The sequence below is a fragment of the Pelophylax lessonae genome (assembly GCF_965119305.1).
Source record: "Pelophylax lessonae genome assembly, chromosome: 4".
Classification (NCBI taxonomy): domain Eukaryota; kingdom Metazoa; phylum Chordata; class Amphibia; order Anura; family Ranidae; genus Pelophylax; species Pelophylax lessonae.
This window is the reverse complement of record NC_138771.1, coordinates 568153763-568179789: the sequence shown is the minus strand read 5'-3', so window position 1 is coordinate 568179789 and position 26027 is coordinate 568153763. Positions and strand designations below refer to the sequence as shown.

The window sequence follows — 26027 nt, the reverse complement described above, 5'->3', positions numbered from 1 at the left end:
ATATTATATTACACAGTATAATAGTCTAGTGCTGGGAAGAAAAGGGAGTGTAGGTATTTAGAAACTCAGGAGGTTGGACTACGCAATTAAAAATGTATCACTCTGGATTAAGAATCTAGAAAAACAAGTTGGGTGTCTGAACTTTGTTTCATACCTAGAGGTGTGTTTGGTAGCACAGTTTCTCTGCACGCATCTGATCGGCACCTCACCATTGCTTTATGTACATTTAGATGAGGCCAAACCTATAACAAGCCTGATATGTACTATACCAGAGTCTCCCGCGCTACTAAACGCAATCAAACAAAACCATATACATAGCATACAAATCTCTTTCAATTGCATAAATAGATCCGTGTGACCAAAAAAATATATTCCATCCCAAAATATAGTGGCGAGTCCAAAATACAGTGTAGCACATCCACGTATATGCAAATCATAATCAAAATTAAAAAAAAAAAAAAAAATAGCAGTGGAAAAAAAGTGTATATATATATATATATATATATATATATATATATATATATATATATATATATATATATACACACACACACACACAGTGCCTTGCGAAAGTATTCGGCCCCCTTGAACTTTTCGACCTTTTGCCACATTTCAGGCTTCAAACATAAAGATATAAAACTGTAATTTTTTGTGAAGAATCAACAAGTGGGACACAATCATGAAGTGGAACGAAATTTATTGGATATTTCAAACTTTTTTAACAAATAAAAAACTGAAAAATTGGGCGTGCAAAATTATTCAGCCCCTTTACTTTCAGTGCAGCAAACTCTCTCCAGAAGTTCAGTGAGGATCTCTGAATGATCCAATGTTGACCTAAATAACTAATGATGATAAATAGAATCCACCTGTGTGTAATCAAGTCTCCGTATAAATGCACCTGCACTGTGATAGTCTCAGAGGTCCGTTTAAAGCGCAGAGAGCATCATGAAGAACAAGGAACACACCAGGCAGGTCCAAGATACTGTTGTGGAGAAGTTTAAAGCCGGATTTGGATACAAAAAGATTTTCCAAGCTTTAAAAATCCCAAGGAGCACTGTGCAAGTGATAATATTGAAATGGAAGGAGTATCAGACCACTGCAAATCTACGAAGACCTGGCCGTCCCTCTAAACTTTCAGCTCATACAAGGAGAAGACTGATCAGAGATGCAGCCAAGAGGCCCATGATCACTCTGGGTGAACTGAGAGATCTACAGCTGAGGTGGGAGACTCTGTTCATAGGAAAACAATCAGTCGTATACTGCACAAATCTGGCCTTTATGGAAGAGTGGCAAGAAGAAAGCCATTTCTTAAAGATATCCAGAAAAAGTGTTGTTTAAAGTTTGCCACAAGCCACCTGGGAGACACACCAAACATGTGGAAGAAGGTGCTCTGGTCAGATGAAACCAAAATCGAACTTTTTGGCAACAATGCAAAACGTTATGTTTGGCATAAAAGCAACACAACTCATCACCCTGAACACACCATCCCCACTGTCAAACATGGTGGTGGCAGCATCATGGTTTGGGCCTGCTTTTCTTCAGCAGGGACAGGGAAGATGGTTAAAATTGATGGGAAGATGGATGGAGCCAAATACAGGACTATTCTGGAAGAAAACCTGATGGAGTCTGCAAAAGACCCGAGACTCTCCATCCAACCTCACTGAGCTTGAGCTGTTTTGCAAGGAGGAATGGGCAAAATTTTCAGTCTCTCGATGTGCAAAACTGATAGAGAATATATATATAAATAAAAATAAAAATAATAATTCACCTCTTTTTTCTTCAAACTCAATTCCTCAAGTTGAGTCCATAAGAAATGAAATGTGCACCAGTAAATATTCTAAATGAATCACTACCACAGAGTGATTCTTCCACCTTCAAAACAGGCTGCTTATCTCAGATTTTGACCTATTGAAAATTAGGTCAATATGCGCCTTTCCTCTGAAAAGGGCTTTGTTTCAATGCAAACTTTCATCTGTGTCTTTATCCACATTTGAACACCTTTCCTCCAAAAGTAGCTCAAAGAAACAAAAATAACCTCATTGCACAATATATCAGCTTACCAAATCAATTTGTTAAAACAAAGGGTTAAAATCTTACTCACAAAATGAGTGCACTTCATCCAGTGCACATGTAAACTATTGTCTTTTTAAACAAACATTTCCCCCTAAGTGTCGGTTCACACTTATCCGACTCGAAGTCGCCCCAACTTCGGGCGACTAATGAAGTCGCCCGTGCAGCGCGACTTCAGCGCCGCTTGCAACGACTTCTCATAATGGAAGTCAATGCAAGTCGCTCCGACTTAGAAAAAGGTTCCTGCACTATTTTTTTGCAAAGTCGGAGCGACTTGAGTCCCTCTGATTAGAACGGTTCCATTGCACGGCATTGGAAGCTACTTGTCAGGCGACCAAGTCGCCTGACAAGTCGGATCAGTGTGAACCGGCACTTAAGGTTAGAATTTGGCTTCAGATACCTATCCAAGATGGCCAACTTCTGCTTCCTGGAAATGTAATGACATCATCCGGCGAAGCCCTTGATGCGTTTCGTCATCCAATCACGACTGCTTCTGAAATTGTTTTCATGTGCGCTGGATAAAAGTTCAAAAGTGATGTAATGTTTTGCATTGTATTTGTATTGTATTTTCGAAAGAAAACTGTACAGATTAACCATTTCTGGACCGGAAGGTTTTACCCCCTTAATGACCAGGCCATTGTTTGCAATACGCCACTGCTTTACTGAGAATTGTGCGGTCAATCGATGCTGTACCCAAATATAATTGATGTCCTTTTTTTCCCTTAAATACAGCTTTCTTTTGGTGGTATTTGATCCCCTCTACATTTTTTATTTTTTGTGCTATAAACAAAAAAAGTGTGACAATTCTGAAAAAAAAAACAATATTTTTTACTTCCTGCTATAAAACATTCCCAATAAAAAAAAAAAAAAAAAAATCATTTTTTTTTTTAATCATTTTAGGCCAATTTGTATTCTGCTACATATTTTTGGTAAAAGATCCCAATAAGTGTATATTGATTGGTTTGCACAAAAGTTATTGCGTCTACAAACTAGAGGAAAGATTTATGTCATTTTTTTGAATGGCGGCGATCAGCGATTTTTAGCGGGACTGCGACATTGCGGCAGACAGTTCGGACACCTAACGGACATTTTTGGGGGGACCAGTGACATTACTACAGTAATCAGTGCTAAAACTATGCCCTGTTACTGTACTGACACTGGCAGGGAAGGGGGTAACACCAGGGGCGATCAAAGGGTTAAATGTGTACCTAAGGGGTGCTTTCTAATTGTGTGGGGGATAGACTTGCTGAATGAACACAGAGACCTGTGTTCCTAAATAGGAGGAACACAGGATCCCTGTGTTCATTACTGACAGAACAGCGATCTGCCGCGTTTACAATGGCAGACCGCCATTCTGTGTCCACAGGGAGCGATTGCGGGTGCCCGGCGGACATAGCGGCTGCTAGACCCACTGATTGGTTTCCCCTGTAGCCAATCGGCGCACGCTCCCATTAGCAGTCCCCTAAAACAACGTACAGGTACATCATTTTGCGGGACAGAGCCGACCTGCTGCAGTATATGTACTGCCGACAGTCAGCAAGTGGTTAAAAGAAAATCATACGATCTGGTATCCTATGAGAAAAATTTACACGTTTGTCCCTTTGGATAATTTCGGACGAACTGTCATGATCGGCTCTCAAAAGCTAGGTACTAACGATCAGATTATCGTACGATCACTTCAAAAGTGGTATTTTTTTCGTCTGATTTTCTGCCTATATGTACTAGGCTTAAAGCGGTGTTCCGGCCACCAAAACAAAATTTCAATGAAAATACCCCCGGGACAGTCAGGGCTAGTACATTCCACAATGGATAGCCTCTGATCTGTCCCGGTTCGCACTTACCTGCAAGAAGAAATACTTACCTTGAAAATGTCTTCTCCAGCGTGGCCATCTCAGGTATGGGCAGCTGAAGCCAGCGCGATCCTCTTCTGCGTCCTCTTCCGTCCTCATCGGTCCCACGATGCACTGTAACGCCCCCCCCCCCCCCGTCACTTCCGGGGCTGCAGCGTCATCCCTGCACAGCTTCTGGGCATGCCCAGAAGCGGTTTAGCAAGGTATGATGCACCTGCAGGCGCATTGCTTCCTGGGAGCGATGACGTTCAGCTACCAGGAATCATTGCAAGCCAGAAAGTGACAGCACGGGCCGCGGCCGCCGAGGGAGGAAGTGGAAGAAAGGGGAGTATATTTTTCTGCAATTACAAGGTAAGTAAAAAAAAAAAAAAATCTTAATTATCCATTTCTGTTTCAGGTGACCTAGAAGCAAGCGGATGGCTTGTTTTGATTTTGGGGCCGGAACTCCGCTTTAACCCTGGTGATCAGGACAGTTAGAAAGATAGAATCTTCCTTATAGGGACCTTCAAGCAATGCTTCTCACTTCTCAGAAACTGGAAGATGCAATTTCAGACCTTCTTTAATGACACTGACCTAATATGACCATGTGACCCTACTAGGACATACGTACATTGTGCCCGATTTAGAAGGACAGAGTAGATGTGATTACTGTATCTTTACGTCCTAATTTTATTCATTTAGCCACTTCTTGTACAGTGTGCGTCAAACTAGAGAATGGGAGTATTATTTATGAAACTAAAATGTCAAAATTGTAATGGCTCATTGAAAACCACTCTGGCATGGACTATATTGATTCATTGACCAATGTTACACTGCAGACAGTTCCGCACATACAACACATAATTCACTGTGCAAACAGAGGTCAGTACAAAGTATTCTTCTGTTATATTCCCCTTTCAGTTCAATCAGAGTGTGTAGCCTGCATTGTGTCATTGTACTTGGAAAGCCATAGAACTTTAATAAACATTCAGTTATGTAATGTATGTTTGTACTTTAGTATTATGTTTTTGAGTCATAGCTAACCATAACAAACACATATGGTGATGATTACAGTGACTGAACACCAAATTCACCAATATTCGAGTAAATGGTTATTATACAGTCCAATTTTTATATATTTATTCAAAAGCAGGCTCCATAGGTTTATACCCAGGAGTGCATCCTAGGATGTCTACATAGCTGTAATAGGAGACCATGCTGCTCCTTTCAAAAGCGAATGATAATACCCTTTCCTACAAATTTTATTTACTAACCCCTGGGTGGATGCACCTAGTCCACCTAACCACTCCCCACAATTTAACTGAATTTAAAAAGTCCACACGCTTTTGAATTGTGTTTTTTTTTTAATCCGCGGTGGTGCAAAAAAACCTCAACGAAAAAACCCGGTAAGTGAACAAAAACGTGCCTAAAAAGTGCACTTAAGCATGTGCTTTAGTCCATCCCCCCAAGGGGTAGGACTTTTACCCTGATCCCCCGAGGGGCAAAGCTCCTCACAGGGACAAAGGTTTTCCAATTGTCTGCCGAGCCAGAAGGCCTGGCAGACCCCGTTCTTCTGGGCAGCCGAAACCGCACCCGAATACTAGGTCGAAGGGCTCTCCCGAAGAGAGACCCCCCAGAGGCAGGGGAGGAAGGAACCTGAGGGCCACACATCCTCTCCCTAGACGTCAGGGTAAGCCCGAGGACTCAAACCCTTCATCCATGAGAAAAGACACACAAAAGTGAAGGAGTGACAAACGTGGGAGAAAAATAAATAGTTAATAAAAAAAGTGGCTGTTACGAATGTGCATTGGCCTAGACCCTGAGGCCTGGTAGACAAAAATTGCCCCTGGACTTAGCCAAAATGCCAGGCCCTAAAAAGGCGCAGTGCAGAAAAAAGTGTTTGGAATCTGTGACCATGTGTCGGTTCACACATTGGGGTCCCACACCCAAGTGTTACTAAGAGCACCTCTGGGGCGACCACTCCCACATGTGCATTGGTGGATAGACAATCAAATTTAGGAGGAAAAATAAACTCTAATTGTTAAAGTGGTTTGGTGCTGCAACATAGATGACATATCAAATGTTTAAACTGAGAAAATGTATCATTTTAATCGAAAAAATAAGTTGATTTTAAATTTCATGGCATCAACACATCTCAAAAAAATTGGGACAAGGCCATGTTTACCACTGTGTGGCATCCCCTCTTCTTTTTATAACAGTCTGCAAATGTCTGGGGACTGAGAAGACAAGTTGCTCAAGTTTAGGAAGAGGAATGTTGTCCCATTCTTGTCTAATACAGGCTTCTAGTTTTTCAACTGTCTTCGGTCTTCCGCTTTATGATGCGCCAAATGTTTTCTATGGGTGAAAGATCTGGACTGCAGGCTGGCCATTTCAGTACCTGGATCCTTCTTCTATGCAGCCATGATATTGTAATTGATGCAGTACGTGGTCTGGTATTGTCATGTTGGAAAATGCAAGGTCTTCCCTGAAAGAGACATCTAGATGGGAGCATATGTTGTTCTAGAACTTGGATATACCTTTCAGCATTGATGGTGCCTTTCCAAATGTGTAAGCTGCCCATGCCACATGCACTTATGCAACCCCATACCTTCAGAGATGCAGGCTTCTGAACTGAGCTCTGATAACAACTTGGGTTGTCCTTGTCCTCTTTAGTCCGGTTGACATGACGTCCCAGTTTTCCAAAAAGAACTTCAAATTTTGATGTGTCTGACCACATAACAGTTTTCCACTTTGCCACAGTCCATTTTAAATGAGCCTTGGCCCAGAGAAAACGACTTCGCTTCTGGATCATGTTTAGATATGGCTTATTTTTTGGCCTATAGAGTTTTAGCCGGCAACGGCGAATGGCACAGTAGATTGTGTTCACCGACAATGATTTCCGGGAGTATTCCTGAGCCCATGTTGTGATTTCCTTTACAGTAGCATTCCTGTATGTGATGCAGTGCCGTCTAAGGGCCCGAAAATCACGGGCATCCAGTATGGTTTTCCAGCTTTGACCCTTACACACAGATTGTTCCAGATTCTCAATCTTTAGATGATATTATGCACTGTAGAAAATGATAACTTCAAACTCTTTGCAATTTTTCTCTGAGAAACTCCATTCTGATATTGCTCCACTATTTTTCGCCGCAGCATTGGGGGAATTGGTGATCCTCTGCCCATCTTGACTTCTGAGAGACACTGCCACTCTGAGAGGCTCTTTTTATACCCAATCATGTTGCCAATTGACCTAATAAGTTGCATATTGGTCCTCCAGCTGTTCCTTATATGTATATTTAACTTTTCCATTAAACTTTTTTGGAATGTGTAGCTCTCATGAAATCCAAAATGAGCCAATATTTGGCATGGCATTTCAAAATGTCTCACTTTCAACATTTGATACGTTATCTATATTATATTGTGAATAAAATATAAGTTTATGAGATTTGTAAAGGAGTCCATTCCCTTTTTACTCACAATTTGTAGTGTCCCAACTTTTTTGGAGTTGGGTTGTATATATATATTTACACACACACACACTATATTGCCAGCCTTTACATGCACATCTACTTTAATGGCAACCCAATCTTAGTCCCTAGGGTTCAATATTGAATTGGCCCATCCTTTGCAGCTATACCAGCTTCAACTCTTCTGAGAAGGCTGTCCACAAGGTTTAGGAGTGCCTATGGGAATGTTTGACCATTCTTTCCGAAGGGCAATTGTGAGTTCAGGCACTGATGTGGACGAGAAGGCTTGCCTTGAAGTCTCAGCTCTAATTCATCCCAGAGGGGTTCTATGGGGTTGAGGTCAGGACTCAACCCAGTCAAGTTCCTCCACCCCAAAATCACTAAACCATGCCTTTATGGACCTTGATGAACAGTTGCTTGGCTCTAATCATAGACTTTAGTCTAGTTCAGTGGTCTCCGAACTTTCTGAGCAAAGGGCTAATTTACTGTCCTTAAGAGTTTGAAGGGGGCAGTGGGCAAAGAAAATGCTCTGGTATCAACGGCAGTAAAGAATGCCCCTTAATTAATATCAGTGGGAGTAATATAACCCCATTGTTGGTATTAGCTAAAGAAATAGTACCCCATCATTGGTGTCTTTGGGAGCAATAGTGCCCCATTGTTGGTATTAGGGGAAGGAATAGAGCCCCATCATAGATGTCAGTGAGAAGAATAGGACCCTGCAATTGGTGTCCGTGAGAAGAATAGCGTCCTATAGTTGGGGTCAGTGGTACAAATAGTACCCTATTGGGGTCAGTGATGGGAAGTATGCCTTGTATCAGTGGGAGGAATAGTGTCCCAAGGGCCTGATAAAGGCAAGCAAAGGGCCACAGTTTGGAGACCACTGGTCTAGTTGGTAACCTACTCTAAGGCCACTACCATTTTCCAGATAACGCAGTCAAACAATCAGTGGAGTTATACAATGCACACAATATGATGTAAACGAAACATTTTAATTTTCATGGACGTCCTTCTGGAACTGACTGCACAGTGCCCCAAAGCAGAAAGCATTAGCATACATTATCATATATAAAGTAAGTCCAATGTTCACCCCCTTATGGTAAATAGGATTTCGATAAGATAATAAAGTATCAGCACAGAAGTGCTAAGTCCACACTCAGCATTCACATCACAGCATTGAAACTGACACAGGCCATCAGATAAGATCTAGTCAGTGACCCTGTACCTCTCTGACAGCAACACACCATCAACATTACTGCCTATATTGACCATACAACCAAACACAATTAGTTGAATACTGTGGTCATTATACAATAAAAAAGAAACAAACGGACAAAAAACACTGCTGCTGGGTTGTGCATATAGAATGCAAAGTGTGTGTAGAAAAAATTTTGTAAATCAACATTCATTTTCTATCTTGTAAGTAATATATTAACAAAAAGAAGCAACATTATGTTTCATTATCATGGTCCTTAGCTGCCTGTCTGTGACAGATTTTTTTTAATCAAACATTTAGTTATTTTAGCATTTTCCTACACCAGCCTTGTCACTCCCTCAGAATCGCACTCCCCCGGCGATCAGCACTTTCAGCACCTCTCCTCCTCATTGTCCATTCTTCTACCTACATTTCTGGAATGTTCCATCAAGGCTGAGTTGGTGTGTCATGTTTTGGCTGTCATCCTCCTAGTGATAAACCCCTGGTATTTTTTTATGTTTATGTATCCATGGCAACAAAATTTGCTTCAATTTCATGCTCTCCTCAGATAAGTATATTTATCCTTCAGTTACTTAAAGTGGTAGTAAACTCTGCTTTGTCACTTTTACTTACAGGTAAGCCTGCTCTAAGTATATCAGATTAGGATACTTCACCCTGTTTCCAGATACTTTGGAATGTATTACCCAGTTGACTTTAAAACAAAAGCGTAACTTTAATGACAAAAATGTCAAGTGTTTTTTTTAGCAGAGGGGGACTTTTCATGTCCTGTCTATTACCATTGCCAGCTTTCCTGAGGAAGGTCCCCTGCCTTTGGAGTAAGATTGGTCATTTTGGCTTTTTAATTGATTGTATCCAGGGCTCCAGTCCTAAAGGAACGCATGGGACGGCGTTCCTGTACTTTTTCCACAGCAGGAACGCCTTTCCCGTTGGCAGCCGCGTCATGCAGGTCTGGCCTTTGTATGCGTGTGTGTGAAGAGCCGGCACTAGAGGAAACGAAGCTGATGCTTACTGTATTGCGCAGGCTCCTCCTGTCACCGATGACAGGAGCGATACAGGAAGCATCGGCTCTGCTCTCTCCTGTCACAGATTTACACTAATGCTCAAAGATTGAGGGTGGGTCGGGAACCAGCCAGCACTACCCACCAGTAGTACCAGTCAGTAGTACCCGCCAGCAGTACCAGCCAGCACTACCCACCATTAGTAACTGCAAGCAGTACCAGTCAGCACTACCCGCCAGCAGTAACCGCCAGTAGTACCCGCCAGCAGTAACCACCAGCAGTACCAGCCATCAGTACCCAATAGCAGTACCAGCCAGCAGTACCTGCCAGCAGTACCAGTCAGCAGTACCAGTCAGCAGTACCAGTCAGCAGTACCAGTCAGCAGTACCAGTCAGCAGTACCCACCAGCAGTACCAGCCAGCAGTACCAGCCAGCAGTGCCCACCAGCAGTACTCGCCAGCAGTACCAGCCCTGGAGGACAGCCAGCAGTACTTACCAGCAGTACCAGCCAGCAGTACTCACCAGCAGTACCACCCAGCAGTATCCACCAACAGTACCCAGCCCGGCAGTACCAGCCCTGGAGGACAGCCAGCAGCAGCCACCAGCTAAACCCGCCTGGGGGACAGCAGCAGCCAGCGATACCTGCAAGAGTCCTGAGGAAAAAGTGAAGATTGAGGTCAGTTGAGGTGTAGGTCAATCGCAGTGCATCCGTGTGAAAGCAGCCTTAGGCCTCATTCACAGAATCGGTCCAATCAGGTCTGCCTGTCCGTTGTACAGGTGGATCCAAACGGACCCTCCATTCACCTCTATAGAGCAGCAGATGTAAACTGACTTGTATCCGTTATCACCTGCCTATCTTCAATCCGATCCACTTATGAAAAACAGAAGAGGATCCATCCCCTTCTATCTGGGCAGGTCAGATCAAAGGGCCCATAGAGTAGAGTTCTTAATGGCTGTGTGTTGAATTATTTTGGGGGGACAGCAAATTTAAACTGTTATACAAGCTGTACACTCACTACATTGTAGCAAAGTGTCATTTCTTCTGTGTTGTCGCATGAAAAGATAGAATAAAATATTTACAAAAATGTGAAGGATGTACTCACTTTTGTGAGATACTGTAAGTATAACATGTTTGTTATTTTAATAGAAAAAAAAATGAGACTTTAGTATCACTTTAAAAAATGTGTTGATGTATACTATATATATATATATATATATATATATATATATATATATATATATATATATATATATATATATATATATATGTATTAAGGCCCATGGCAAAGAGTTCTTTCACTTTTCAATGTGTTTCACGGATTAAAGTTGCTTCTTTAGGACAGAGCAGAAACACAATAGCACATTCGTGGATTTGTCCAAACGCATGGAGCCATATCATAAAAGGGCTGAGTAGACATAGGGGGCAAGAAGACATTCCTAACAGGACGGACCATATAAGAATCGGGTCTCTGTCCCTAAAGTATAATTTAAGGCAAAACTTTTTTTAGTTTTGGATAGAGTGGAGAGGGATCAGAACACCTGTCTGATTTTTATTGCTGTCTGTGCCCCCATTAGAGAGATTCACCCTTTCTATTAGTAAAATAAAATCCCACATTTTGGGTTGTCCCCAGAAAAGTAATAGAGGGGAAATCTTCCAATGGGGACACTCATTCTGGTGACCTGGGAGGTCCCCAAGAGATTCCCTTAATTTACAGGGGTTTTCTGATATGGCTAATGACAGGGAAGTGAAGGTAAATCTCCACAATGGGCCACAGATTGCAAAAATAAACTGACAGGGGTTATAACCCTTTCTTACTCTGTCCAAGATGAAAAAAGCTTTGTCTGTAGTTCTATTTTAACAGCCAGCAAATCTAATAATTTCAAAGGTAAAGGAGCTCGTTATTGGGATATTATAGCAGTGGTTAATAAAACACATCAGCCAGGTCAAGTTCAAGAGCAATCATAATGAAATGGTGTATGTCTGAGTAAGCCCCTGACACTAATTTGAATAAAGTCATGGAGCTGGCAATGAGTAAGCGACATCCCTAAGTCGTGAAACGTGTCTGCCTTTGTGTCCTGCATCCACAGTGTGTTGTTCCAGTTTGCCTATTTGTTTGATGTGGAATAAATTTTACTCCAATTTTTGATTTACATCGGAGTGCGGTCATCTCCTTTTTTTGCTTCAACTAATTTGAATAAAGTCACCCCAACAAAAAGCAGCAGACCATAGCCAGCACATTTCTAGTACCATCGAAATGTGTGAAACTGCTCTGAAGACCGCTTTGAGTGTAGTTCCTTTGAAACTTTGCCCACCATAAATAGCATAAAAAACTTGAATTAAATTTGGTCATACTCTGGTTCTCTTTCATGTACTAAACTTGAATGCTTCTCATTAAAATACAAAAATAATTCTGTGCTACTATGCGACGATTGCAAAAGTTGATTCACTTGGAGGTGTATTCACCAAAATGACAATCAAAATAAATAATTCTATAAATGGAAGAAAATGCAGCACACAGATCATATTTGGCAGGTTGACTGTGAAGATTTTACAGTATTTTCAAAATAGCCATTTGAAAAATGTCGTTGCTAGGGATTTTATTTGTTTGCAGAGAGAGAGACTGAGAAATATATTAACCCAGGTGTAATAACATTGCCATTCCCTTACTTTACGTAGTGGTAGCTCTACGTCAGAGTCAGCCTTGAAGTCATACAGAGCAATCGCTGAGAGCTGGGGAGTGTCCGCTCCATCATGCTGATCAGGGGAGATAACCTGCAGGAACAAGAATATAATGGCTGATGCCTTAATACTATAAGGATCACACTTAGCTGATTGTTTAGGTATAGAATATAAAGACAATAAGCTATAGAAAACTGGCTAATAAATTGCATGTAGCACTCTGTACATACACGCAGAAAACAAATATATTGCAATGTCTTAAGGTGTGTCAGGGAATCTGCAGCACCTCTAAACATAACCCGATTAGGGCTTTAAGTACTAGTTGGGCTGCCCTAAGCCCACCTGAGTGATGACATGCCATTATAGGGGCTTAGGGGTTTGGCATTAGGGTTTAGGGGTTAGGTGTGTGACACAATTATATTACAATTCTAGAAAACTCTATTCTATAAATACAGAATATAATAAACTCATAACAAATTCTAGTAACATGCAGTATGGGCACAAAATAATGTACTAGTCAATGTTACCTAACCAGAGCACATTATAGCAATACAATATATACCGTAACAAAAAGAATGCTGTAATCCACCCTTTTCAACTCTTTCTTCTACTTTGAAGAAACGCTTGAAAAAGTGTTCAGGTCTCAGGGAACCAATATTAAAAATTATTATATCTGCAGATCATTGTTTTTTTTTTTTTTTTTTTTGAAAAACAGTGAGTTTTTTGAGAAAAAAAAAAAACTTGAGCATAACAACAACAATTTCAAGGACTGTGCATACACAAAAATTCTGGCAAGAAGCAACGTGTACATTCAATACTATCGACAATACAGTACATGTGAACATCTCAAATAGTGCAAAGGGGCAGCCATGGAAGCTCAAAAAAGACTCATGACAGATATTAACTGCAAGTGTCAGATCTCTGCAGCCAGCGATCCCAGATTTTATTAAATTTAGTGGGATTTCCCCTGTGCTTATACATAAGCCTGTGGAATGGTAAGATACTATTAACCTCTGCCAACCATTCACTTAGCTTAGGAGAGCGTTCCCTCATCCATCTCCTAGCAATCAGTTTTTTAGCTAGGAACTGTGTGGTTTGCAAAAAGGTGGTAAGGGATTTGTCCATGTCTCCCCAGGAGACACTAGGGTCAAGCTGCACGGGGGATCCCATCTTGTCATGGAGAAAGGCAACCACTTGTTTCCAGTAACCTTGGACAATGGGGCAGCTCCAGAGCAGGTGGTAAAAGGTGCCTACGGTCATGTGGCACATAGGGCAGTCCGGGGAGACCTCTGGTCGGTATCTCAACAAGCCCAGTGGAGACAGGTATGTCCTGTGTAGTATGAACAACTGTGTAAGATGGTCAGAGAGCTTGGGGGTCACCCTTCTACGCGTCTCAAGAGCGTCATCCCAGTCTTCGTCGTCCATGTCCCCCACATCATTCACCCAGGCGGTTTTAACAGCGTAAGCAAGAACAGTAGAGGAGGGTGTATGCAATTCAGCGTAGAGAATAGAGATAAGGTGTTTTGGGTCCGTGCACTTGATAACCTCAAGGATAGAAATGGACTCCACAGGAGGAAGTGCAGGCTGAAACTGAGCTCGGAAAGCATGCCTGACCTGATAATACCGAAGCAGCATGTGGGGCGGTAGGGAGTGAGTTGAACTCAGTTCCACAAATGCGCCCAGAGCTGCCCCCCGTATGATATGCAAGAGGTAAAATATTCTCCTGCCTTTTCTTTGTTGCCTCTCACTCCCCTGTGGGAAGGGTGGGACCACTCAGGGCACAGTAGCAGAAGAAAGCACAACCTGTCGGTTTTATCCAGATGGAATAATTGCGACAACTGAGCGGCTAGATAATAAAGGTTGAAGTCTGGTAATGCCACCCCCCCCCCCCCCTAGATTAGAAGGATTTTTGAGTTTAGGCCAGGAGAGTTTGTGCCTGCTCTGTCCCCAGACAAACGCCTTGAGCAAGGATTCCATCTGTTTAAAGATCCGCAAGGGAAGGTAAATCGTGGAATGCCAAAGGATGTACAATATTTTGGGGAGGACGACCATTTTAATAAGGTTGACCCTGCCCATGACACCCAATGGAAGCCTAGCCCAAATCTGAGTTTTAGATTTAATTAATGCGTATAGGGGTTGGATATTGTCCGATATATAATCACGGGGGTTGGAGGTAGCTAAGACTCCCAGATATTTAATCCGAGGCACCCGTTGCAGAGTTAAAACGGACAGGGGATGAGAGGGGAGGGGGTGATCTATGGGGAGAATCTGGGACTTATCCCAGTTAATTTGAAGACCCGAAAACAAGCCAAACTGTTTTATAAGGGATAAAGCCGTGGACAACGATCCGTCAGGGTCTTCAAGATACAGAAGGGTGTCATCCGCATACATGCTGATTTTTTCAGTCAAGGGGCCCAGACACAGTCCATGAATATCAGGATCACTCCAGATGGCTATGGCCAGAGGTTCAGCCACCAGAGCATAGAGCAAGGGGGAGAGAGGGCAACCCTGTCTCGTCCCCCTGGTAAAGGGGAATCTCCGCAGAGGTCCTACCATTGGCCAGAACCCTGGCCACCGGAGCACTGTACAACAATTTGACCCACTTTATAAAGTGAGGCCCAAACCCAAATCGACCCAGGCACTCCCAGAGGAAAGGCCACTCAACGGAGTCAAACGCCTTGGCCGTGCCCAGCGTCACCACCACTCTGTTACCAGGGTTCGCATGCCGAGCCTGAAGATTCATAAATAATCTGCAGAGGTTAAACAAGGTATTTTTCCCCGGCATGAAGCCTGACTGGTCTTCATGTATTAGGGAGAGTATTACTTGATTAAGGCAGATAGAGAGGACTTTAGCTAAGATTTTGACGTTGACTTGTAAAAGGGAAATAGGACGATAGGATTACGGGAGGTGGGGGTCTTTACCCGGTTTAGGGATCAGCACAATCAAAGCCTCTCGCATTGAAGCAGGCAACATAGATTCCTCAAAGATGGTGTTAAATAGTGTCAGCAGCCTGGGCATGAGAGTCTCAGAGTGGTGGGCATAAAATTCAATTGGGAGTCCATCGGTACCCGGGGACTTGGACCTAGGAAATCTGGACACGGCCTCCGTAATCTCCTCCTCCGTGAGCGGCGCCTCTAAGAGTGCCGTCTGTTCCTCCGTAAGTCTGGGGAACTCCACCCTGTCCAACAGTGTGTGCATGTCAGTAAGGTCTGGGGGCGCCTGGGACGTATAAAGGTTACGGAAGAATGTGCGGAACCGTTCTGTCACCACCAGAGGGTCAGTCACAGTGTCTCCAGTCTCAGTCAGATGGGTAATAACAACTGAGGGTCTATCCTCGCAGTGGACCAAGCATGCCAACAATTTCCCAGCCCGCTCTCCCAATTCTGTTTTTGAAAGAACAGCCGGGATTTGGCCTGTTCATGCTCAATCTGAGCGACCTCCCTCGTCAACAACCCGAAGACGTGAGGAATTAGAAGGAGAGGGGTCGCCCAGAAATTCTGTCTCGGCTGACTGTAGTTCAGCCACCGCCCGATGGTATGTCTTCGCCAAGCTCGCTTTATACCGCTTGATTTGGGATTGCAGACGGGATCAAACATGGAGTTTGTAAGCTTCCCAGACTGCCAGGGGGGATGCGGTGCCCTCATTGTCCTGAAAGAATTGTCCCCAGTGTACCTCCAGGGACAAGTCCTCAGGCAGCAGAGACAAAGAAATCGGACGAAGGCGCCACGCTGGGGGCGGTCTATCGTATTGGACACAAATCGTCACCCAGTAGGGGCTGCGGTCCGATAAGGATTTAGGGGAGAAGCCAGCGGCTTTCAATCTAGGGAGCAGAATCCCAGATAATAGGATTAGATCTATTTGGGACATGGAGTGGTGTGTAGATGAAAAGCAGAAATAAACCCGCTGTTGCGGGTAAAGGGGACGCCACGTGTCCACCAGGCCTACACTGTCCAGCAGGTGGGCAAACCTGGTGGAAGAGGGTGGCTCCGACACCCAAGGGCCAGTCTGTAATCTATCCAAACTAGGATTCAGTACATTACTGAAGTCTCCCAACCAGACGGCCGGAACCGCCGGATTGTGAGACATGTAGGATAATCCCTCAGCAACACATGCAGAAATATAAACCGACCCGAGAGTCCAGGAGGCGAAAGTGAACAGATTTGGCCACCAATATCGCTACTCCCCTGGAATGGGAGGTATACGTGGAATGATACACCCAGCCAATCCAGGGGCGCTTGAGCGCAAGGTGTAAGCGGCCATCAAGGTGGGTTTCAACCAGGACAAGTACATCCGCTCGTTGTTTTTTTAAGGTTGGCAAAGGCAGCAGAGCGTTTAACCCAGTCCCGGAGGCCACGGGCATTCCAAATCATAAACTTTAAAGCCACCATTGAGAATAGGGAGTCAAATAAAACACGGGGAACATAGGACTCTCGGGTCGCAGCCCAACACGTTAGATCACAAACACAGGAGCAGAGGTGCCAAACACTCAACATAGTACCATGACCCATAAAGGCAAAACATATAGCAGCAGTACCAAATATATCAGTTGCATTAAGAAAACAAAAAAAATTATGCACAGTCCCAAAAACAACATCCCCCACCCCGCCCTGCACCATCCCCAACTTGTGCAGGCATAGGTTCCCCAAAAACCCTGAAAAACAGTCCCTGTGGTCCAAAACTGAAAGGGAGGGGGAAAGGGCCGTAGTATAAATTTATACAGTAGCCCAATAGGGCTTGAAAAAAGTAGGGGGGTTAGCACGGCAGGTCCTAAGCCAAAAACAGGTGGAAAAAATCCAGGAGTGAAGAAAGAGAAAAAAGGGGGAACAAAAACATCACAGGGACCATACACCTGACCCAAGCAGGTGTCGGGGGCGATAAATCGCTGGGCGACATGTCATGAGTGAAACACATCGCTGGCTCAGAGAAGGAGCGCGGCTGGGCCTAGTACCTCCGTCGGGTCCAGCTTAGGCGTGTCCCCACAGCAGGTCAGGAGTATGTGGGATGGGAAGAGAAAAGCAAAAAAGTAAAAGGGAGGGGGCCGTAGGATGAAGAAAAAAAAAGTTTGTGGTCCAACAGTGTACAGTTCCATCAACATGTCAGCAGGATAATGGTGGACTAGGGAAAGGGGAAGAGCAGTGCAGTGCGGAGGGGGCAGCAGGAGAGGGGGAAGGCACTGACCGGATGGAGAAACAGCAAGGTCGTCAGGACACAGTACTCATCTGGAATTGCAGCAGCAGTCGCAACAGCAACGAGGGTCGCCAAAGGCAGGTCAGTCACAGGCCTCAAGATGCTCCAACCAGGCAATCAACGCTTCAGGATCATCAAAGAAATGTACACGGTCCTCTCCTACGCGCAGTATGACAGGGTACATCATAGCATATTTAAGGTGTTTCATCCGGAGCCTGCGTTTGGCCTCAGTGAAGCCCTTGCGCCTCCGCTGGACCTCAGCCGAAAAATCCTGAAAAATGGGCACTCTACTGTTGCCCATGGGGATATTTCCCTTCTCTCTCGCCAACCGTAAGATGGCATCTCGGTCGCGGAAATTTAGGAATTTTGCGATAAATGTTCTTGGGGGCGGGCGGCCGGACAGCCCATGGGCCCGTTCCACCACAAACGTGGGGGAGAAAGACTCCCTACCATAGGTGCGGATCAGGAGCTGTTCAAGGTAGGTGGTGGGTTCTGTGCCCTCAGAGCCCTCAGGGAGACCAATAAAGCGCAGGTTGCAATGTCGCAGGCGATTCTCAGTGTCATCCTGTTTCCACATAATAAGTGCAACCTGCTGCTGCAGCCTGTCCATGGAGTGTTGTAAGTAAGTATGGAGTGTTTGTAAGGGAGTCTTCCATATCACTGATTCTGCGCTCTGTCTCCGTGACCCTCTCACGCAGCTGTCTCATATCTTGATGGATGAGTGTTATGTCCACCTTCACTTCGTCAATTTTGGAGGTTAGGGTGGCTTGGCATGTAGAGATGGCATCAAGCACTGCCGCCGTGTCTCCTCCTGCTGCAGCCCCTGATTCTGTGCACGGAGCGGCACCATCTTGGATGGAGGCCTCGCCGGCCTGGCGGCGGAACTTTTCAAGTTTTTCAGCCGCATCCAAGGGTTTTTTTGGCGGAGACATGTCCTGCAGGTGCCCGCGGTTTCCCGGTGCAATACAGGGTGTCGTTTGCCGCTGTGGGGGTTCAGGATATGAAGCGGAGGATATTCAGCCGACTGAGCTCCCGCTACTCCAGTGTTTCTCAACCTTTTTTCAGTCAAGGCACCCTTTAAAATTATGGATAGTCTTAAGGCGCCCCATTCTAAAATGTAAAAAAAATTCTGATAGTTTTACATCATGCATCAACATCAATAAATGTAGGACACCAAACTTTAAAGGTGATTTATTCTTCCAAAGCAAATATACTTTTGCAAACTGGTACTGACTAGTATTCCAGTGTTTCTCTTCTCCCTCAGTTTTTCTCCATCACTTAGCTAATGAGACCCCAAAGCTGATGGAGAGAGGCAAGGGTGGGTCAAACAAGGAGGATGTAGGAAATGGACATCCTCCTTATCAATTGATGATGTCATTGGTCGTTAGGAGGTTGGCAGCTTGAAGGTTGTGGCTTTGGGTAACTAAAAGAAAAGCTTTATCCACCCACCGGCTTGTATATAATTTTGGGGCAATTTTTAGGCATTCTGCCAAGGCACCCCTGAAGAAACCTCAAGGCACACCAGGGTGCCTGGGCACCCTGGTTGAAAAAGCCTGCGCTACTCACTGCCTACAGCATGTCGCGCCAGGCCACGCCCCAGATCATTGTTCATTATCCAAACCACATTGGTTGTCAGTAGGAGAAGGGCACCCTAACAATGGTCGTTTGTAGAAAGCATGCCCATTATAGTGATGCTCAGTCTATTAGTTCCATACAGAGGTGGACAAAGGTAAGAATGGCCTTTTACAGATAGTGAATGTTATCATTGGTGTCAGTGGTGTTTGAGATTTGAAAGAAGTTCCACTGGTCCAATAACGATGGCTTTGCTGAGTGACGTTGGTGCCAAAACTTTTCAGGACCATCAGGCAGGAGATCAATCTACTACTGCTCAAGGAACCCTTAGCAAGATATGGAGATACTCTAGGGTTCCACAGAACCCTGAGTCTCTAAACATAACTTTGACAAGATCATAATACAATTCTATTAAACTCTATATAGAAACACAAATCACTATGCTCCTCAACATGAGCTGACAACTGGACATCATCACAATGCAATTATTTTACAATTACAGAATACTCTATTCTATAAACAAAGAGTACAACAAGATTGTTATGCAATTCATTTCCATTCTATATGGACACAAAACACTCCCTAATGTGACTGTCAGGAATCAGCAGCAGAGATCGCCAAATCTCAGGAAAATTGGACCAGACTGTGTATGCTTTTAAGTGAGATCTATTTACAGTGGAACAAAATCCTTCCACACACAAGCACACAGCAAAAATGAAAATATAAGTGAACCAAAAAACCAAGTGATAGAATACCTGACTAATAAACAGGGGGATCAAAACTGGGATCAGGAACAAGGGAGAGCAGGCACAAGGCAGCAGGATACAGGGTGGAACGAAAAGGGCTGCAGCAGGAACAAGATAACAACTAGCAGTATCTGTCAGCAAGCAAAACCCTGGAGCAGAGGCACTTCGTAGGGAAGGACCTAAATACCCTCCCTGCAGCCAGCATCAGGGGTCTGCTGGCTGCTGGGAGACACCTGCTGATAGACACTGGAATTACAACCCTCCACCAAGGGACCCACAGTGCTACCAGCAGGTGATCCAGGTCTTGACAGTGACCGAACCAGTGAATATTATAGCAAAAAAATTCTAAAACCTCTTATATGGACACAAAACACTATACTCCACAACACAACCTGACCACTGGACATTATATTAATACCCCTAGATTATAATTTTAGAATTCTCCATTTTATCAACAAAAAAGATGGCAAGATCACAATACAATTGTAATACACTCTATATGGTTGCAAAATACTCCAATAGCCACCATGACCTGATCACTGGACACTAAAATAATACAAATATATTACAATCTATATACACAGAACATGACATAATTATATAAAAATTATATCACAGACACAGAACATTACACATTTCATTTGCGGTATCTTTTAATTAACACTGCAGGTTAGATGATAAAAAACTTGCACTCAATTACTGGACCATCAAAAGTAAAAGTGTCTGTGTTGTTCTTTCAGTATCAGTATACAGTAATCCCCCGCTCCATCGCGGTTCCGTTTTTGCGGTCCCGGTAATTCGCGTTTTTTTTTTGTAATGTTATTTTACTATATAAATCATTAAAAATGAAATATTTTTGTGTTTTTCACAGCTCTTGCTCTGTCTCTTAGTATCTTTTATGTGTTTAAATTAGTTTCTATTGTTTTAAAAGTGTGTTAAAAGACCTTAAAATGCTTTTACACGTACAGTGACAGTAAAAAAACATGCCTACAATGCATTTTAATAGGGTTTTTCTATTTCGCGGAATTTCACTTTTCGCGGCTGGGTCCGGAACGTAACCCCCGCAATGGAGGGGGGTTTACTGTACTCCAAATTTTACAATGACAGCTGCAATTTGACTAAAGGCCAACACAGCCACTTTCATTTTAGAACCTTTTGATTCATGATGACCAGAATAATCATATCAGTAATGCCTTCAGCAAGTGTGGTAACAGACCTTGACATAGCTCTCCGGGAACAGGCCTCGCTGTCCTTTTTGTTCTACCAGAAGCCAGTTTTTGTCTACTTGCTTCAAAATGTGGACTGTACTTCCACGCTGCAATGAGATTTCTCTGTAAAAAAAAATAAAATACAGTAAAAGATTCAGGTTCATACCATCTGAAGGTGTCTTTGGGTGCAGCACAAATATAAATGCTCATCCTAGTGTTCCTTGTTATTCTATGAAATAAAGAGAGGTCATACAGACAAACCTGGATTCTCTTGAAGCAAACGATAGTAATCAGTGTTTTCTGACTTGTCCAATCACTATCTTCTCTGTGATCTCCAAGCCCAGGAGGCCAGAAAAAAACATCTTTCCTAGTCCAGCAGGGACACTGGCCATACATTGACTGAATTTTGTCTGGTTCCTAGAAAACTATTCAAAATGTTGTCAGTGGCTGGTCCTGTTAGTACCACTCCACCCAACATCCTTCGACTGATTGGTTGGTGGACTGTTGGTGGAACAACACCTGCATCTAATTAGATGCAGCCATGGTTTGGGTATTTTAACAGCCAGTGATATGGCAGTCATAACCATATCAAAAGATTTGTCTATCTGTGCTGTTTAGCCTGGATAACAAAAATGTATACTTGTGTGGCCTGCTTAATGGGGAAGCTGTACAGACATGATACAAGAGTTTGGAATAGTTACATACTTAGTCAGGTTTGTAAAAAGACACTAGTCCATCTGGGTCAACCAATAAAAAAACAAAAAACAGTAAAGAAAACCCAACCATACAATCCCATTTACACAAGGAAGGTGAGAAAACCCCAGCAAAGCATGATCCAATTTTTTACAGCAGGGGAAAAAATTCCTTCCTGATCCCCCAAGAGGCAATCTGATATTCCCTGGATCAACTTTACCTATAAATATTAGTACCCATTTATATTATGTACACCCAGGAAAGAACCGAGGACTTTTTTAAAGCAATCTAGTGATCTAGCCAGAACCACCTCTGGAGGGAATCTATTCCACATTTTCACAGCTCTTACGGTGAAGAAACCTTTCCGTATTTGGAGACAAAATCTGTTTTCCTCTAGACGTAAAGAGTGCCCCCTTGTCCTCTGTGTTGACCTTAAAGTGAATAACTCAACACCAAGTTCACTTTATGGACCCCTTATGTATTTATACATGTTGCTCATATCTCACCCTTAAACTCCACTTCTAAAGAGAATAAATTCAGTTCTTCTAATCTTTCCTCATAGCTGAGCTCCTCCATGCCTCTTTTCAGTTTGGGTGCACTTCTCTGCACTCTCTAGTTCCCCGATATCCTTTTTGAGAACTGGTGCCCAAAACTGAACTGCAAATTCCACAAGAGGTCTTATTAATGATTCGCACAGGGGCAAAATTATCTCTCTCTCTCTGAAGTCCATGCCTCTGTTAATACAAGAAAGGACTTTGCTTGCTTTGGAAACCGCAGCTTGGAATTGCATGCTATTATTAAACTTATGATCTACCAGAATACCCAGATCCTTCTCAGCTATGGATTCCCCTAGTTCTGCTCCGCCTAGTATGTATGATGCATGCATATTCTTAGCCCCCAAGTGCATAACTTTACATTCATCAACATTAAACCTCATTTGCCACAAAGTTGCCCAATGAAACAGTGCACTGAGGTCAGCTTGTAAATCGTCTCCAATCCTAGAAGGACGTTGTTCCACTGCATAGCTTGGTGTCATCTGCAAAGACTGAAATGGTACTTTCAATCCCAGACCCTATATCACTTATAAAGATATTAAAAAGTAAGGGTGCCAGCACTGAACCTTGAGGTACACCACTGATAACCTTAGACCATTCAGAGTAAGAATCATTAACCATTACTCTCTGAATTCGATCTTTTAGCCAATTTTCTATCCATTTACAAACTGATCTTTCAAAGCCTGTAGACATTACCTTACACATTAGCCGACGCCGTGTGTGGGGAACTGTGTCAAACGCTTTTGCAAAATCCAAGTATACTACATCCACAGATACCCATCTGTCCAAGGTTTTACTTGCCTCCTCAAAAAAGAAATCAGGTTTGTTTGACAACTTCTTTCATTAATTCATGCGGTCTGTTGCCAAAAATATTTTTTTTTCCAGCAAGAACTCATCTATGTGGTCTTTTATTAAACTCTCCAGTATCTTCCCGACTATAGAAGTTAAACTAACAGGTCTATAGTTACTTGGCAAAGACTTGAATTCCTTTTTAAATATAGGCACCACATTGGCCCTACGCCAATCCAGTGGTACTATTCCAGTCCTTAACGTGTCCCTAAAAATTAGAAACAAAGGCTTTGAAATTACATCGCTCAATTCTTTTAGGATGCGTGGGTGGATGCCATCTGGTCCAGGCACTTTATCCACCTTTATTCTGTCTAAATATTTCTGGATCATATCACTTTGTATAAACAGAGCTGAAGAAAGTATTTAATAAATTTGCCTTCTCTTTGTCTCCAGTCTCCCACTCTATATATTTTTTTTGTAAAGGTCTGAGCATGTAGGCCATGCTCAGACCTAGTTTATCCTACTATCTTTTGCAATCGGTTGTTCATTTTGCGTCCTTGATTTCCTTTTTCATATTCTGTTATATTCTTTACAACAATTAAACAATGATAGTGTTCCTTCATTTTTATATTTTTTAAAAGCTTTTTTCTTATTATATATAACTTTTTTAACTTTGGCTGTAATCCACATAGGTTTTATTTTTAGCCTTTTAAACATATTGCCCATGTATATTTAGCAGTGGGTTTGCATACAGTCTTTTTGAAAAATTCACATTTCTGTTCTGTGTTCATGGATGCCAATATTCCCTCCCAGTCTAAGTCCTGGAGAGCAGCCCTCATCCTTGGAAAATTTGCTCTCCTAAAGTTAAGTGTTTTTATATTTCCTGTATGCGTTTTTTACTTACAGCTAACCTTAAATGAAATCATATTATGGTCACTGCTACCCAGATGTTCTTTTATATGAACATTTTAAGAATAAGCTCATAATAATAAACATAATATTATTAAGTTCTGCATTGTTTTAGATTACCAGGTCCAACAGAGCATCATTTCTAGCCGGGGCTCCAATAAACTGTACCATAAAATTGTCTTGTAATAGGTTTATAAATTTTTGCCCTTTAACTGTTCCAGCAGTGCCAGTACAATCCAGTCAGTGTCTGCGTAGTTAAAATTAGAGATCGACCGATTATCAGCAACACGGATATATCGGGGGCCAATATGCACTTTCCCTGATATATCGGAATTGGCCTTTGGATTTACCAATATTGCCGATAATGCCGTGACGTCATCGCGTATGTTGCGCCACGCACCTCCGCGCACTGGGCAGTTTCTGCGGCCTTCGTAGGCCGCCTTCCTCAGCCTCGTTACAGTGTGTTTTACTTGCCTCTGCATGCTGTGCACAGTCGGTTAGGACAGTGCGTGATCTTCTAGTTCAACTTCTTAATAATCACAGTACAGTGACCAGTGACAGACACAGTGCACGTTGAGTAACACAGCCGCTTTGGCCACCCACCACCCACAGCTACCCAGTGCCAGCCAGCCAGTCCAACACACCCACAGGCCTACCAGCCAGCCAGCCACAGGCCCTGCCTGACTGTACCAGCTAGCCAGCCACAGGCCCTGGGCCTGTACCTGCCAGCCACCCACCACACATGGTGCCATCCAGCCAGTCACCAAAGGGTGCCAGCCAGCCAGCCACCAAAGGGTGCCAGCCAGCCAAAGGGTGCCAGCCAGCCAGCCACCAAAGGGTGCCAGCCAGCCACCAAAGGGTGCTAGCCAGCCAGCAAAGGGTGCAAGGCTGCTAGCCAGCCAGCCAGCCACCCACCTCTGGGTGCCAGCCAGCCACCATAGGGTGCCACGCCACCCACCCAAGGGGTGCCAGTCAGCCACCCACCAAAGGGTGCCAGCCACCCACCCACCACAGGGTGCCAGCCAGCCACCACAGGGTGCCAGCAAGCCAGCCACCAAAGGGTGCCAGCCAGCCACCCACCAAAGGGTGCCAGCCAGCCACTCACCACAGGATGCCAGCCAGCCACCCACCCAACACATGGTACCAGCCAGCCACCCACCACAGGGTGCCAGCCAGCCACCACAGGGTGCCAGCCAGACACCCACCAAAGGGTGCATGCAAGCCAGCCAGCCACTCTGGATTTAAGTGGTTGCTGTCCATGGTTGAGCCAAGGTACAAACTGAAGAATGACAAATTTTATCGAACGGAAATGCTGGGAAAGATTCACCAAAAGGTCGTGGAGAAAGTAAAGACTATGCTGCAACCAGAGAATGCTGGCAACTCACTCTCATTCACGACTAACTGCTGGTCAGGACAAACAGAATCACTAATGAGTCTTACATGCCACTTCATTGACAGCGGATGGACAAGAAGGCATTTGGTGTTGAATACAAAAGTGATGCAAGGATCCCACACTGGGGAGTACATTAGAGAAATGTTTCTAGGCATGCTAGAAGAATGTGGAATCACCAAAGACAGAGTGATGCTTGTGCTGCGAGACAGCAGAGCAAACATGGTTAAAAGGTATGAGACTTGCTAAAGTGCATGGCACACACCATCCAACTTGTGGTAAATGATGGTCTGTCAAACCAGAAAGCATTGCTTGACAATATTAGCATGCTGAAGAAGTGTGCAGGCCATTTCCACCATTCTATTCTTGCCAAGCAGCGACTGAGGTGCATTCAGGAAGACTTTGGCCTACCCAAAAACAACTTGATACAGGCTGTTCCAACAGGATGGAACTCAACTCTACACATGTTACAAAGGATGCGGAGCAGAAGCAAGCTCTCACTATATATTCTGGACTTGGAGGACATTCTTGTCCTACTGCTGATCAGTGGGACATAGTAGCCAACATTATTGAGATGCTCCTTCCCATTGAGGAAGTGACACTAGAGGTGACTCATCTGTGTCCTCTGTCATCCCATGTGTGAGAGTGCTGAAGATGCTACTTCAACAGAATGAAGAACCCAACACACGTGGCATTAAAGCATGTAGGCAGGCCATGAGGG

General features: G+C 43.7%; 1 protein-coding gene across 8 annotated transcripts in view; it reads right to left on the bottom strand.

Annotated features, from left to right (window-relative positions):
• The window catches only part of SORBS3 (sorbin and SH3 domain containing 3), a 125752-nt gene that overhangs the window by 11348 nt on the left and 88377 nt on the right, over nucleotides 1–26027 (bottom strand). For all 8 annotated transcript variants that reach the window (XM_082255777.1, XM_082255775.1, XM_082255781.1 and 5 more), the window contains exons 11-12: nucleotides 20980–21094; nucleotides 12246–12350 (exon numbers count right to left, since the gene is read on the bottom strand). In XM_082255777.1, the coding sequence (XP_082111903.1) occupies nucleotides 12246–12350; nucleotides 20980–21094 (220 nt within the window). The remainder of the gene's footprint in view (nucleotides 1–12245; nucleotides 12351–20979; nucleotides 21095–26027) is intronic.